The following is a 17,257-nucleotide window of genomic DNA, read 5'->3' on the forward strand; positions in this document are numbered from 1 at the left end:
GGGAATAAAAAAAACCCTATTACATCTTCAAAATAAATAACTTCAGCAAAAGATGTCTCATTTGACTGAAATTTAAACTTAGTTTAGCAATATGTTCAACAATTGCCACCAGACTTTTATAATGACCTTCAGACAAAATGAATTGTAGCACATAGGTCTAGGGAACCACTTGTTCAAAATGAGTAATTTTTAGTTTTTAGGCTTTTAGACGCATGTGCCTAGTGCTTCTAATTCCCTGCAATTAAAATAACATTTGAAATGAAGGCTGCAGTGACATACAAAAGCTTCAGGATAGCAATAAGGCATGCACATATTTGCAAATTTCACTATTAAAATGTCCTATGAATATAAGGTTGCCAGGTCCCCTGACCCCCAGGCAGAAGGTTGGAGGCCCAACACCTACCTTTTTCCTTCCACCTCACGGGAGGTGCATCCCCCGGCCAAGTAAACAGGGGCGGGGGGTGGGAGCAGGGGATCTCCCACCCCCAGCAGGGACTAGCAACCCTATATGAATAGCCTCTGACTTCAATGACACTGCTGCTTTCAGATATCTAGATTTCTTCTACTGCACGGTGAACTAAAATGCAACTTCTAATAAGCACTGACATATGACACCTCTGACACTGGGTCTTTGTACTTTCACATCAGCTCAAGAACTGCAATGGCACTGTTCATTCTTGCACCACTGCATAATATGAGAAATCCTGTACAAGCTGGAAAAGCTCAAACTGCAGCTGTCCCCATACTAGTGTTCACCCTGGCTCCTAAGGGCTAATGCTGGTATGGAAGGAGTCAGAGCCTGGGCTAGTCCTGCAAAGTCTGGGGCTTTCCACACTATTACATGTAGGGAATAGCACTAGCATGGCTTTCGCAAGGCAATATATTTAGGCCTAGCCTAAATATCATATTTCTCAATATTTTCTATATAGTTGGAGAAGACCTGGAAAAGGAAAAACTGGCTTGAAAAGGTAGCTATATTTTCCAAGATCAGAAACTGAGTAATGTGAAAATAAATACTGATAATACACCCTTGATCCTCACCCATTTCCCCCCCAAAATACAGGAAAATGCTAATTTTCCCCCATGATTTTCCTTTTAAAATGGGAGGCCCATACCAATGCCCAGCTAGTTCACCGAGGAGATGAAATCTGCACTGACTTTCATAAACATATTGACTCAAAACAGCTCTCAACTGGAGGGAAACATCTAGTCATAGATTTCGTTATGATGAAAGAAAGTTGCCATAAGCTTTGAGAAATTATAACCATCTAATTTAGGATTTTAAAGCCTAGGATGATGTATATACACGTTACGCAAATATATAGCAAATCATACCTGCACATTTGGTTCGGGTGATAAGTGGTGGACCTGGCTGACCGGTGCCACCTTCTCCAGGTCTGGTGAGAAGAACACGGATCTCGTATTCTGTATCCGGATCCAAATGCCACAGCTTGTATGTTGGTGCATTTACAGCATGGGTTTCTGTCCAGGTCCCTGTTGTCATATGGTATTCCACTTCTTTTAGGATAATGGGCCCATCTCCAATAATGGAATTAGCATTCAACTGAATCAGCAAATAAGTTGGTCCAACTCCAAGCAGCTGTGGGGGTGCTATTGGTCGAGGTGGTTCTGTAAGACACAACAGAAGACTGAAGTAAGAAACATCATAAAAAAGAATGCAAGTGTAGTTCAAGACCTCAGAACCTGCTAACAGCAATATAAGAAAAGACGTGTTACTTCAACACATAACTCACAAAAATAATAACATGAAAAATGACTAAATATATTTTAATACTTCTGCAAAATTGAATTTAGCATTAGGGAACTGAAATAGAGGACAAAATATAGCTGTGGAGTTTTTGCCTACAGTGGTATTGCCTAGAAGTGATTTATTTTCAGAAGCAATTAAAGCAACACATACTTTCCCAAATAAAATGAATCCACTAATAAACATGGAGGCTTCATTTTCATTCCAGATGGCTCATATTTTGGCTAATTTGTTTCAGTTAATTAGGCAACAATGCTAAATTCAAGACACACAGGGATTTTACAGCCAGCAGAAATGCAACATAACAAATCCAAAAGCTAGATAGGATCGAAAATATCCAACACAGATAGGCTTTTAGAATTTGTCATATTTAAAGCTGGGTTCTGTATTTTGGAAACACCTCTACAGAAGGAACAACAGTAACACAGTTCTTTAACCCACTTTTACCAAATCTGTGTAGACTTATTTATTTATTATTTACTATTTAAAACAATTCTATGCTGCCTTTCCACACAAATATGGTCCCCAGGGTGGTGAACATCCAAGCATTAAAACATTTAAAATATTAAAATGGTATTTAAAATATTTATACAATTCGATATGTAATATATTTATACAATATTTGCAGTATCTATTTATAAAATATTTATACAATTCAATAAAAATATGTAAAGATACAATCGCTGCACAACTGGGGAGGATGGCCAAGAAGAGTCACTGAAGGTATGCCAAATGACACAAAAACGTCATCACCCACAGGCAGAAGACAGCAACAGAGGGAGACAGGTGAACCTCCCTGCAGAGGGAGTTCTAAAATATCTGTGCCATGATTGAGAAAGTCCTTTCTGCCACCTATTTAGCCTTAGTTAGTGGAGGCACCTGAAGTAGTGCTCGGAAGTGGAGTGGATAGGTAGGTTCATATGGGAGAAAGCAATCCTTAAAGAATGCTGGCCCCAAACAATATAGGGCATTAAATGTTAATCCCAGCGCTCTGAATTGGGCCCAGAAGCAAATTGGAAGCCAGTGTAGACTGGCCAAAGCATTCTTATTTTATTTATTTATTTATTTGATTTATACCCCGCCCTCCCCACAAATGGGCTCAGGGCAGCACCCATAATACAAGAAATTAATCATAAAACTATAAAATCAGTAACAATCTTAAAACAATCATTACAATAGTCCAGGCGCCTTATCCATAGGCTACTTAAATAAAGAATCAGGAGTCCGTATATAGGCATACATATGGGCAGAGCACATGGACAAGGGTAGTCCCAGAAAAGTGGTAGTCTTAAATGGAAAAGGGGGGACACCTACTGGTCCTCAGCCAAAGGCCCAGTGAAACATCTCTGTTTTACAGGCCTTGTGGAACTGTAACAGATCCCGCAGGGCCCAGATCTCCAGCGCGAGAGCGTTCCACCAGGCCAGGGCCAGGGCAGAAAAAGCCCTGGCCCTGGTCGAGACCAGACAGATATCCTCCGTGCCGGGGACCACCAGGAGTTGCTTGTCTGCAGAGCGCAACGCCTTGCAGGGGACGTAATGGGAGAGACAGTCCCACAGGTATGCAGGTTCCAATCCGTGAAGGGCTTTAAACACCAAGGTTAACACCCTGAATCAGATCCGGAACTCCACTGGGAGCCAGTGCATCTGGCACAGCACAGGATGAATGTGCACAGGATGAAAGTGCACTCAAATTCTGTACCAACTGTAGCTTCTGGACAGTCTTCAAGGGCAACCAAACATAGAGCACACTGCAGTAATCTAATCTAGATGTTACCAGGGCATGCATTATAGTGGTATGATCTTTTCATGCCAGTATGGCGTTCTAGATGCCTCTGGTCAGGCCTAATTCAGATACAGGTAGGGTTTCACTTCCACCACCGCTTACCCGGTTGGCGGAGGAGGGGGAGTTGAAGATCGGGTCTCCCGGGCACTCCTGTGAGTGACATCATTGCACCACCCTGAGAATGCATGTGTTTGAGGACCAATTCGAAGTGAGCACATGCTCCCACGACCCACTGAGAGGGTAAGGGGATCTGGCAACCCTAGATACAAGCATCCACTTAAGAAGCCCTGAGCATCTAGTTCAGGGGGCCTCAACCTTTTGGGGCCTGTGGGCACATCTGAAATCGTGACAGAGGGTGGTGGGTGCAAACACATAATTGCTGCTGGAAAAAGTAGATCCAACCACAAGATGGATTCCAGAAAAGGCTTCTTCTAAATCTAATCCAGCTTTCCTTATGATATGTTCTGCGAAGAGATAGGGAGATAATATACATCCTTGTTTGACACCTTCGCTAACTGGAAACTATTCTCTTTCCCTATATTCTGTGCTAACAGTAGCCTCTTGTCCAGAGTACAGGTTGCTCAACAAAACAATCAGGTGTTTCATTTAACACCATCCACAGCTTTTCATGATCCACCCAGTCAAAAGCCAGGCTAATTTTCTTCTGAAATTCTCTGTTATGTTTCATTAACATTATAAATTTGCAATGTGATATTTAGTGCTTATTCCTTTTCTGAATCTAGCTTGCAGATCTGGCATTTCATGTTCCATGTATGGCAAGAGTCTTTGCTGTAGAATTTTGAGCATTAGTTTGCATGCGTGGGCAGTTAATGCAATGGTCCGATAGTTGCTGCACTCTTTGGCATCCCCTTTCTTTCAGAACTAGAATGTAGACTGAGAGTTTCCAGTCTTTGGGCCATTGTTTCACTTTCCATATTTGTTGACATATTCTTGTTAAAATTTTGATGGTCTCAGTTTCCATAGCTTGAATAGCTCTATTGGTTTCTCCCAAATGCTTTGAGTGCAACTTTCACTTCTCTAAGATTTCAGGTTCTTCATCAAAAGATTCTGCATTGTAGGCATCTGTCCTTCTTCCATTTCTGTATAGTTCAGTTTCCAACTTTCTTGTATTTTGTCCTCATTGAATACTGTATTTCCATGTTTGTGGCTTCACAAAATTCTCTAAGTTGCTCTCCTGCTTTATTTTGTGATCCTAGTCCAACAACATTTGATTCTGCTTGGTCTTGTACTGTGGATTCCAGTCACCAATTAGTATCAACATATCTTGTTTATATTTATGATCAATCTCTTCTTGGACACTTGCATAAAAGTTTTTGATTTCTTCCTCTTCAGTATCTATAGTTGGGACATAAACTTGAATAATGGCTGTGTTAACTGGCCTTCTAGGAAGTTTGACTGATATTTATCAGACTTTGCATTAGCTCTTGACTGCTTGTGCCACATCTTATCTCACTATTAGAGCAACACCGTTTCTTTTGAGTTTGTAATTTCAATAGCAAAACACTTTGCAATTTTCTAATTGAAAATGTCCCAATCCAGTCCATATTAGTTCACTCACAGCCAGGATTTCAACACTCCATTTCTTGTTTAATGATTTCTAGCTTAATTGGCTTCATACTTCTTACATTCCATGTTCCTATTACATGTGTTGCACACCTTTGGATGTTCTTTTTGCATCTATTCAAATCAGCAAGTGGTCGTCCTTTCTGCTTCAATTCAATTTTATCATTAAGAACAAAACTATTCGTACTTGTCCTCTGCTCTTCCCTAGTAGCTAATTAAGTGCCATCAGACCTGGGGGTCCTTTCTTCAAGCACTGTATCTTCTTTCATTTTGGATTGTCTCAATATAGGGTTTTCAAGGTAAGAAATTATCAGAAGTGGTTTACCACAGCCTTCTTCTGCACAACAACAACAACAACATTACATTTATATACAGCCCTTCAGGACAACTTAACACCTACTCAGAGCAGTTTACAAAGTGTGTTATTATTAAGGTCACCCAGATGGCTTCAAGCGGAGGAATGGGAAATTAAATCCAGTTCTCCAGATTAGAGTCCTGCCACTCCTAACCACTGTACAAAACTGACATTAACCAGGTAAAAGCTCAGTGTTTGAGCTCTCTCAAAGCTTCCTTATGTTCACAGCCAAATGGAAAAGCTCAAATTAAAATGTATCACAATTTTGGAAAACAGGGTAATTCTAGCCCCCTGAAAGCAAAGCCTGGGAATGTTTGTAGGCATCTTCATTTTGACCCCAATTCCAAAGTAGTGTAATCATTTTTTGTTTAACTTGGGAGGGTTAAAGTTATCTGTCACTATCCTTTCAATTATTATTACATCAACCACAGTTTTTTAGTCAATAAGCATATTTTCAAGTGCATTTAAGAATGTAACATGCCTGTGGTTATCATTCTTCATGATTAAAATTCAATCATCATGCTTATTTTTTCTTTTTCTTTCTGTGATCCATTGCAGAAATTAACAGTAAAAGCTGTGGGAATAAATGCTTAAAGAACAGGGATGAAGCCAATCCCACCAAACCAAAGCAGCTAATCAAACACTGTAGTATGGAAAAAAAGAAAAAGAAAAGCAGATGAAGTTGAAGAACTTTTACACTGAGAACGAGACAATGCAATTAATTCAGAAGTCTTCCGAGAGCCTGGACCACACTCCAGATGTCTCATTAAGAAAATCTCTAGTGAAAAGGGAAGAGTCTGTCCCTGTTAATGAGAACCTGGAGACAGTCAGAGGGTTCAGCTGCACTTGCAAATCATCCAAATCTGCACTCTTAGGTACCTATATTCCCTGTCCATACTAATGATGGAAATCATAACACAGCAAAGATGCAGAGTGAGTATAAACCAACAGCTTCCAAGCAAAGATTGCTTCTTGAAAAGGACATTACTGCAGGCTCAAATTAAGACATACTGAGACCCATAGCATTATCAAAAATTTGTACTAATCTCTGAAATTTAGGGTTTCAAAAATATTTAGAAGTCTATGTAATCTGAAACTCTTCAATTGTAGGTTATTTTAACTTGTGCATAAATCAAGGTCTGCACTGATGGCAGTGAAAAAGTTACTGTATAGGGGGAGAATGACATTCTCAATACCCATTTTGGATCCCTCATTTCCACTGACACCCCCCCCCCCAACACACACACACCTCAAACAACAAAATTCGTGTTGGGTGGATCATTGTATATATAACAGAACTTTAAAAAATCTCAACAGTTATATGTGGAGATATGTAACATGTACCTTACAAGGGTGGGTAGAGATTGTAAAAAGGTGAGTCCAGCCAAACTGCACAAACATATTCAGAATCACCATGAATTGCCTATTCCACTACCCGTTACAAAATCAAGGGCAGTGACTGCTGTAAGCATATCTTCAATTTTCAAATGCAATTTATCAATGGTGTCACCACATCTGCTTCACCCTGTTGCAAAGCTTCACCTACTCAACAGCTTACTGTTATGGCAACAATGGGAAACACAGGTTTTGACACTCAGAAACACCAATCATTTATTATGGTCACAGTCCAGCAAAATAAAACATACAGTATCAAAAATATTTACATGAACTCATTAAACAGAAAATACAAAAATAGCAACTATAATTATAACATCAGCACTGAACTATGGCAGACTCTAGCAGCTGCACAGAAACTAGTGTCTCTATCTATAGTTCCAGGCTCAAGGTCCACTAGAAGAAGGAAGATATACCATTCCTCCAATCTACCACAGATTTTTTGGAAGGAGAGGAGTGATATATGTATATTTGAGATCATCATAGAAGGGGCAAACAGCAACACCCATCGGCATGCCATAATGTCTTTATTCCACAGTAGCGCACATACTATTTCTCTCCTAACAGTTGAAATGTCCGCCCCAAAACATACACACACATACACATTTTGATGAAGACTGGATAATCAACTTCTGAATCTTTTCCAGTAATGTTTGTAAAATATTGGAAAGAAGTATACTCTTACTTCTTGGTCAGTCACTTTCCAGAAGTTCCTCCATTATTATTTTTTAAAAAAAATACTGATTCTGAGCCCCATTTGCAATACTATTATATAAATAAATAAATACAATTAATATGATAAATAGCTGGAACAGTCAACCAACAGTACAATAGGGAATGGCTTACAGAAATATGAAATCAAGCAGAAATTCAGTACAGAGCTGAAACAATGCTGAAACAGTATGAACAATTTAACACTACATATTAAACAACATGGAATATTCAGTAGGAGCATACAACCACAACAGATAGTATACAGTACTATAGCTTATATTCACTATCCCTGTACCGATGCTTCTCTTTGAACCATTTTTTTATAGTACAGCCCTGTTACCTGTGTTAAAAAAACCCTGAATAATTCAGTTTTGCAAATTTTGCAAGAAGCCTTCCTGAATTCTTTGGGCTGGCCATTCCATAAGGTAGAGATCACAACAGAGAACACACATATATGGACAGTGGCTGATTTTACCAATTTGCATGGTGGCACCTGCAGAAGGCCCTGTTCAGATGCGTGAAGCTGCCAGGGAGAAAGGTGGTCCCATATATATAAGAGACCAAGGCCATGCAGGGCTTTGTATGTGATAGCCAAAAACTTAAATTGAGCCTGTTAACTGATTAGAAGCCAATGGGGTGACTGTAGTATGAGAGTAATGCATGCTCCATCTAGCTCCTGATAATAATAGAGCTGCAGTGTTCTGCACTTACTGGAGTTTCCGAGTTTACTTCAAGGAGAGATCAAGGTACACTGCATTACAGTAGTCTAGTCTTGATATTACCATGATGTGGAGATTGGCTGTATCATGGTAGGGGGCCGTTTTCCAGGCTACCCTGAGTTAGGAGAAGGCCTTTTTTGGAACTGCATTGATTTGCTTCTCTAGCAGCAGTTCTGATCCAGTATAACCCCTAGACTCTTAATCGATTCTGCAAGGGTCAACTGAACTCCATCAAAAGTGGTGAATCTAATGTGTTTTATGATCTCTGCCCTCCCAACCAGCATCATTTTTTTTTGTCTGGATTCAGTTTCAATTTGTTCACTTTCAGACACCTGACCACAGCCGTTAGGCAGCAACTAAAGACCTCTACTGCATCACCAGGGGATTTAGATAGAGAAATACAGAGCTGGGTGTTGTCTGCACATTGATGAAATCCAATTCTATAGCTATGAATTATTTCTCTTAAAGGCTTTTCAAAGAAGTTGAATAACATCCAAGAAGACTTAAAGTAGGTTTGCTACTGTTTTGTCAACCATTTTGGATAAAAAGAGCAGATTGGCCTCATCATTTTTTTCAGGGATTATTTTTAAAGTAGGGGCTAGATAACTGCCTCTTTGAGTAGCCTAGGGAAGGTACCTTGAATTAGTAACTGATGTATGATATAGATATATAGATTTATGTAGTCTTTACAAATTTTAGCAGCCAAGACAGGCAATGATCCAGTGCAGAGTTTTCAAAGTTTGACTGTGTAGAAGTCTCAGGGTTGCACTGTAATTTCAACTTGTATGTATTTGTAAATAAAATTACTTCATTTAGTACAGCAGGGTAGGATGAGACTAACTTGTTGAACATTCATTCTACCTTTTGCTTCTGAAGTAAGTGATCCACATTACCATCTAAAGGGGAAGGGTATAAGTGCTTTAAGTCCCAAGTCTAAAATTACCATATCACCTGTGGTCATGACATACCTTCAGCATTCTAAATTCCTCAAAATGGATGCTCTTTCAGAAATGCATATTTTGAATAATGGCATGATTACTATGAGTAAAACTACATTCATAAATTTAATGTATCACTGTACATTAAATTATTCTTGTATCAAAAGGAAAGCAAATTCTTGTATTAATATATGCATTTTGTTTTCAGGACCTTGAAGACAAAGATACATTTATAAAGTCTGTTCATGTTGCAGCAAATTATGCATGAATTTTAATCAGTTATTAAACAAACTAGTAATTGTTCTTCAGCTTTATTAGTATTCTTCAGAACACAGTATTCTATCAAAGCCAGAGGTATGGCACACCCCAAAATCCCAAATGTACACTAAGTGACAACTGAAGCATGCAATCCCTATACACCGGGGGAGAAAAGTTTTGAAGTTACCTAATTAACTTTTCTTTTAATGGTTCTCATTCCTCATTCCAAAACTTGAGCTATCACATATTTCTCAATTATAATTTCAAAATTACAGTTTATTTTCATATTGAAAGTAATCTGAAAGTTTTTGTATTTTAAAATAGAAGTTAATTGTTCAAAGCTGAATTTATGTTACACTGTTTTCATATGTAACACAATTTGAGACAAGTAGCACCTTAGAGAGCAACAAAAAGCTCACTTTGTCAGATACAAATAAGAATGAAAATCCATCAGCCCTTTCATTAAGGTCAGAAGATAGGAGAGGTGTTACCAAGAAGAGTCAGGATGCTGAAGTACAATGCAGAATGTAAGCAGCTTGATTACATTTGCATATGTAGATATGCATAGAGGTAAGAAAGGGAGAAAATTAGCATCCATAATGGACAGCTTGGTGTAGTGGTTAAGAGCGTGGGACTCTAATCTGGAGAACTGGGTTTGATTTCTCACTCCTCCATTTGAAGCCAGCTGGGTGACCTTGGGTCATTCACAGCTTCTAGGAGCTCTCTCAGCCCCACCCACCTCACAGGGTGATTGTTGTTGTAGGGATAATAATGACATACTTTGTAAACCGCTCTGAGTGGGCATTAAGTTGTCGTGAAGGGTGGTATATAAATCGAATGTTGTTGTTGTTATTAAAAAAGAATCCTATGCCCTAATTCAGCTTGTGGGTGGGGGGGCATTGTCCAAGAATTTGTTAATGATTTCTACTTCTGTAGTCTCATACTATAATCTCTCTTCGAAGCTTCTCTGTAGAACTATCACTTTTATGTCAGGAATAGAATGTTCTGGAAGATCCCTCAGGTGAGACTCTGAGCCAAAACACACATTAAGAAATACCTAGGTTCAGCACGTGTTCTCTTACCTCAAGGTTTGCCGGGATCTGTAGGCGTCCTGGAAGCTTAAAGTTTAGCATTTACAGAGCAGCAGAAAGGGGAAGGGAAATACAGGCGCCTGTATTTCCCTTCCCCTTCCTGCTGCTCTGTAAATGCTAAACTTTAAGCTTCCAGGACGCCTACAGATCCCGGCAAACCTTGAGGTAAGAGAACACGTGCTGAACCTAGGTATTTCTTAACGTGTGTTTTGGCTCTCTGTCAGAGGTTTGAAGCATATATGGCTGTAGTGTATAGCTTGGATGTAGACAATGGATCATTTAGTGTGTTTAAGATGGCAGCTGGAGTCATATCTATATCTTTGGTGATCAGTAGGTTTCCATCATAAGGGAGTAAACCCATCAATCATGTATTCGTACAGTACTGTCTGGAAATGTGCAGACTGTTTCATAGCGAGGTTAATCGTGGCATGAGAGTTACTGAAGTTGTGGACTGAAACAGCTACCTTTATACGGTTACCCATTTGAAACTGTTTCAAGTATATGTAACTTAAATACTACAGGGTGGGCAAGGTAGATTGGGTTAAATTATGGGGACTGGATGTACCACAAGCCCCCTAAGATAAAGTATGTCTTGCTAGCTCTAAGGAGGCTCTCTTCAAATTGTCAACAAGGAGCTCTCCATCTCCCTCCCCATCTAACCATCTCTGGGATTGAGAAGCACCACTTCTGGGTGATTAGAAAGTTATAGGCCAGGCCAAGCCAAGGTCTGCATTTTAAAAACATTCTAGGTATCATCTAAAAGGGTGGGAAACCTGTGGACATCGGTTACAGCTTTCCAAGTAGAAAAAATGGCAGTTAGTGGCATTCTTTCCATTCTGACACACACACACACACTTCACCTCAATGGGAAATTAAAAGTGCTTATATAATTTTCCTCTCTTCTATTTTATTCTAGGAACAACCCTGTGAGCAGGGGCAGGCTGAGAGTGAAAACCCCTCAAAAAAGCCACTCCTCAGTGCTTTCTGCCCCCCACCCTGAAGGAGAGAGAGGAAAATGCAGTCTACCTGACCCCTAACCCTCCCTCCCAAATGGAGGAGCATAGATGGAAGAGAAGAAGAGGCAGCCTGACTAATCAACTGGCTGGGCAACTTGGGTAGGTTGAGCTGGGCATCACCTCCTTCACTTTGGTTTGTGACTATGGGTAGGCCACACCAGGTGTCAGCTCCATCACCTTTGGCAGGTCAAGCCCAGTGCTGTCTCCCTCGCCTCGTGTGTTCCTCAGAAGAACATCAATACAAGGCAGGTTCCCCTCCAACCCGAAGAGACCCCAAGGAACCTGGTTGTTACCAGTGTCATGAGGTGGGGCAATTAAGATATAGCTGCTCCAATTTAAGAACACCCAACACCTCAGGACCAAGGGGAAGGTTTTGCCTTGTACAACTTCTGGCTAGGGCAGAGATGAGTAATCCCTCTGGACTTAGACATAATCGGTCACTTTTGATCTTTTTAGAGCCATACAGGAAATGGTGGTGAAAAGCTGATTACCCTCAAAAGGTAAATCCTCTATCCTTGGTCTATGATGAAGTGTTGTTGACCTTAGTCATGCATATCTCCTCAACGTGATGGCGGAAGCCAAGGACCTTGCGGTACAATCCATATTGATCTGTTACTTTGAGAGCCTAATAGCTTCTCCTTGCAGTTAATTGCTTTTTGTCATCCAGGATAAGTTGGAGGTAAGAGCCTCTGTTTTCCCAAAAGAAAAACTGGAAGCTTCCCATTATGGCTCCAAGATTGGCAATTCTAAAAGATACGGCAGAGGAGGTGTTTACCTCATGGCCCAAAATACGCAGTTTTCTACCTTCCTTGTCTAAAGGGCCAGTATGGGATGAATCCTTCTGGCTACCTTTTCCCTGTAAAGCCTCATTAATCAGAGTTGGCACTGGGTGAGAATAAAAAGGCTGCACCTGCCTGCCTTGTACTTATACATATCCTCAAATTTCTTGGAAGTAGCTGGAATGGAGAGAGATTTGGCCCAGACATCTGACTTCCAACATGCCCTGAATTACTGGGAAGGCCAGAAGCTAAGAGAATGAAGAGTGTTAAACACTGGGTCAGTTGTAGGAGGAATGGAATAAGTCACTTCAATTTCACAAGACTTTGCCATATGGACCAGGTGTTCCATATCTAAGTGGAGGTCTTGCACTCACAGAAGAGGTGGAAGTATCTGCTACTACATCAGGAGGTGGTGGTTCCAATGTGATTTTGGAGTCAGAGCTGGATTCATGGGCCGATTCCACACTACCTTAGCTCCCGCTTTTCTTGAGCAATGATTGCACCATCTGTTATTGCGCAGTCTTCGTTCGCTTGTCCACATTACCCTTAGAACAGCGCTTCTCCTGCGCAATCAGATGATCACATCCCCTTTAAAAAAGACGGATCAAGGGTTGGGAAAAACCCGAACGGCCCCGGGTTTTTTTTTTTTAAAGTACAAATTGACGCTATATCAACGAGTAATCATCCTGCATCAACGAAACCGCGTTCCCTCCCTTTCCTGTCATTCGTTCATTTTCGGACCAGCATCAGAAATGCTCAGCGATTGGATCCCCGTGGAGGCGGCAAAATTTGAACAGTTTTAAAATGGGACGGGTGATCATTTCTGTCTCTGTGGGAGTTAGAGGTCACTTGGAGAGGGTAGGATGGCACCCAAGGAAACGATCATTTTCCTGATGGCACATGTCCTGTTGATAAAGTTCCGCTGCTCGACATTCATGTGCCTGTCGTATAAAAGGTACATATGCAGGAGGAGACGTGCAGCTGCCAAATTTTTTTTTTCAAACCGGCACTTCACGTTCCGCCGTTTTCTTCGCGCACCACCTTGAAACAGGATTCGGCGATGGTATGCCTTGGCAGAACTGGAAGAGCCAAGGGAGCACTGGGTCTACCCAAGAAGCCTCCACTGGTGGGATGCCATCGTCTTGGGACTACTGGGATGACCAGTGTTGGATGGAGAGATTCCGCATGTCCAAACAAACACAGTCCATGTCGTAAGTCACAAGAGCCATGAAAACAGTATCACGAGGATGACTAGACAAATATCAATTGAATAAACGGATGATAACGTTCCTCTGATATTTGAGGTCTGGCCACTAGCTTAAAATGAGATTAATATGATGAGATGTTGCCATATTGACACGGTACTCTTTTATTTTTTAAAAAAAGGGGTGGGGACAAAGGCGGGGAATTACTCCTTAATTGGGAGGCAGGTCAAGAGAGGCTCAGAAATCAACGGAGGGCAGTTATTCGTCAAAAGATAACCCACGGCGAAAGTGCAGTGGGCTGTGGCGATGCCATGCTGAATTAATGACGGCTTCGGAGACGATGCCTGTGAACAGATGAAGGGATGGCGCTGCGGAAGTGAAAAACTGCTGCAAGAAGGACAGTAGTGTGGATTCAGCCATGGTTCCAAGGGCATGGTTCCAAATCTGTGTCTTGTCCTCCTGCTTGGTTGTCAGGCTTGCTTTGGGAGCCAGCCATAATCTGTTTATAATCTGAAGGACCTGTATTTGAATGTTATGTCCCATAAGGATGGTATGCATAGTCAGAAAAGCAGTTTGGGGGGCAGTGCTGAGGGAAGCCCTTGTACTCATAGAAAAAGCGATAGCTCTGATGATAAAGCCTGGCAGCTTTGTGGATATGGGTCGGATAGATCTGAACCTGACCTAGCCCTCAAGTCCAGTTATGGAGCTGTTTGGAAAACTGACAATGGAGGCAATGACTGTGGAGGGCTCTTTTCAATGCAGAATCTCACTTTTAGAGACTGACTGAGTGGATTGATGGCCTGAGCAAGGAGTGGGAGAAGGAGTCTTCAGAACTGGTGTTAGATCCAATACTTTGTTTGGAATCAAAGGCAACAGAGACTTCAATTTGGATTTATGTGAAGACTTGGAATTAATTGACAATAAATAAGATGGTTTGTCTAAGTTTGTTGTGTTAACTAGGTCTGCATTGGCCATTTAACTTACAGGGAAACTCCCTGATAAGCCACTGTTTTAGAGGGCCACTTGTGGAAAGGAGCAAACAGAGCCAGGCACCAGCAACTCTTCCCAAGCCTCAAGCACCATTTTGCCCAGACCGCTCATCAGCCACAGATGTGACTTCCTGCACTACATTTGTCATGCCTGTGTACAGTCATGCCATGATTGTCTGTATGTTGTAACTACAATGCTCATTACTAACCTGATGTATTCTCTCCTTATTGCAAAGTGTTACTTTTTGAGACCCAGAATGGACCTCTCCTGTTATCTTATAGAAATATGCATCTCTAAGCTAGCACTGACCTTGGAGTGTCCAGATGCCAGCTTTTGCTACTTTGCCCAGACGCTGGGAATGTATTATTGTGTACTGAATATCTAGCCGTAACTAAAAAGGGTTCTCACAGGACCCATGTAGACTTGCGTGCCAAAACCTTAACAGTTATTTGAGCGGGGGGGGGGGGGGAACCAAGTATAACATAGATTGCTTGTCTTGCCTTGCCACTTCTACGAAGCTCCGTGATGGAGTGCAGACTTGAACTGTAAAATCCTAAATAAAGATTTTCTACTGGAACCAATGTGTGCTCACTGGAGAGGGGCTGAGGTATCTACCTAGCAGGAGCTGACAGCATCCAATTGTCAGCCCCACTAAGCTGAGTGGCCCAGCAGTGTTGGCTTGTAGCACAGCAGTGGCTACTCAGTTTGACTTGTTCAGGGTTTTTTCGCTTGTCAATCTGCTCCTGGTCTTAACCTTTGCTTTTTTGGTGGGAGGTCTCAATTAACTCCAAGATGATAAATGTAGTTTCAGAGCTGAACTCAAGAGCCAATGGAATTGACTGATACAAGTATCAGTGTGAGAAGGATTGAGGAAGCCCTAGCCAGTCTTTCAGAATCTTTCTCCAAAGCATGCAGAAACAAGTTGTGCTACCTTCAATGTAACCAGTTGTGCTACCACAATGTAAATTTCAGGCACAAAGCCCATTTACTGTGGGCCTTTGGGGTGAACTGTTTACCTATAACAAGTGTCATGGCATTTTCCATAGCTGAGCAGGCTCAAGTCATGGCCATCTATCTGCACCGTATTGATTCCACAATGGGAACATTTCTTGAAGAGGGCCTCTGTAGCCATCAGTTTGAAGCTGGAGACTGAGCAATGTCACTTTGCAAACAGAACTCTTCTTATCTTCCACAGGAGATGAGAGAGAGAGAAACCAACGTGTCCTACTTCAGTGGCAGCAAAGAACAAACTGGGGGAGGGTGTCACTGACAAGAACCATGCTGATGGGTAGGGAAATACCTCACAGTGTCTGTGGTAGGCCTGAGGGTGTGCAGTTCCCATATGAGACTGCACAAAGGACATGACGATGAAGAGGGAATAATTGACAATAAACCCACAACCTTCCCAGAGTTTGCACAACTATCAGGAGGTGATTTCTGACAATTCCTGTTTCCCGTGGCAAACCATGCTATTACAGGAACCCTTGAGAAGAGTTTTCTAAAGGGGTAATGGGAGCTGCAGTGGAAAGGTGGACTTGGCTCTGGGTTACAATTAATGGAACTCCATTTTAAATAGCATTGTGCAGTTTACTGTTATAAATGACTTGTATACATACACAACACAGTCTTTAACAACAGAATCAAGTTATATCCTCAAGAGAACCAGTATAGTTTTGTTAGTACTATGGGATGCCAGGCAATTACACTAGTCTACCCCAAAGGTGGGTTGAAATGAGTGTTTTCTGATCACCTCTTCATTCATTTAGGCCTTTACAAGTAGATCCCATTATTTATTAATGCGAGGACAGCACACTAATGACCATAATGAAGTCTGGTTAATCAACAGCCAGTTCTGCCAATTTTCAAGTCATCAAGTGGCTTCATGATCCTAGCAGCTCAGCAAAAAATAAAACACTGGAACAATATGGATTTTTGCCTTTAGCTCTTTTTTTCTCAGAGAGCAGAGCAGTATTGGGTAATCCCCTCCACAAATAACACTGAACTTTCACTCCACAAATTAGCACATTTCCTAAAATGAGAAGTTTAGAAGACTGCCTTTCACAGTAACCTGGGAAATTTCCCTCATCTTAATGGCAACCAAGAATTTTCTTTTGAGGTATGGGACTGCTGTTTTTTTGCCTTTGCAGGTATTATTTAAAGGAGGGATTCCTTAATCTTGTCCCTCAGTTGTACAGATTTTACTGACCTTTTGAAAAAGAACCAATAAGACAATGTAATGCATTTCATTCCTATTATGATTTAACAGGTTTTCATTATAAAGCATAGCAAAGGTGAGCAGTACCAAGTCTGCTATTCCATCTGTTAACAGCAAAGTGATGCAACTTACCACCTGGGGTACAATATGGAACTGAAAAATGTAAAGCCTGCTGTGCCACACATGTAGAACATTTAAACTAGGGACAGATGCAAGAGACTCAAGGCATTTCTCAGCCACCTTTGGAAATGAACTGTGACAATAGGTCCAATTTTCTCCTTCCCCACTTGTGCCTGTACTTGTCCACTACTTTTCTCAGTGGCTGCAACTGGGGAAATTTTATCAAAGTGCCCCATAGTTGTGTGCTGCATACTGAAGGAACACAGACTTCTTCCATCTCAAGCATCTGGATTCACTAACTTCCCACAGCTGGAGGTGTTGTCATTA

The 17,257-nt window shown here is 41.2% G+C and overlaps 1 protein-coding gene across 4 annotated transcripts in view; it reads right to left on the bottom strand.

Moving 5' to 3' along the window:
- The window catches only part of PTPRK (protein tyrosine phosphatase receptor type K), a 610,223-nt gene that overhangs the window by 241,410 nt on the left and 351,556 nt on the right, over positions 1-17,257 (bottom strand). For all 4 annotated transcript variants that reach the window (XM_054970457.1, XM_054970449.1, XM_054970440.1 and 1 more), the window contains exon 7: positions 1,336-1,629. In XM_054970457.1, coding sequence (XP_054826432.1) covers positions 1,336-1,629 — 294 coding nt within the window. The remainder of the gene's footprint in view (positions 1-1,335; positions 1,630-17,257) is intronic.

Source organism: Eublepharis macularius, chromosome 1 (assembly GCF_028583425.1).
Source record: "Eublepharis macularius isolate TG4126 chromosome 1, MPM_Emac_v1.0, whole genome shotgun sequence".
Taxonomy (NCBI): Eukaryota; Metazoa; Chordata; class Lepidosauria; order Squamata; family Eublepharidae; genus Eublepharis; species Eublepharis macularius.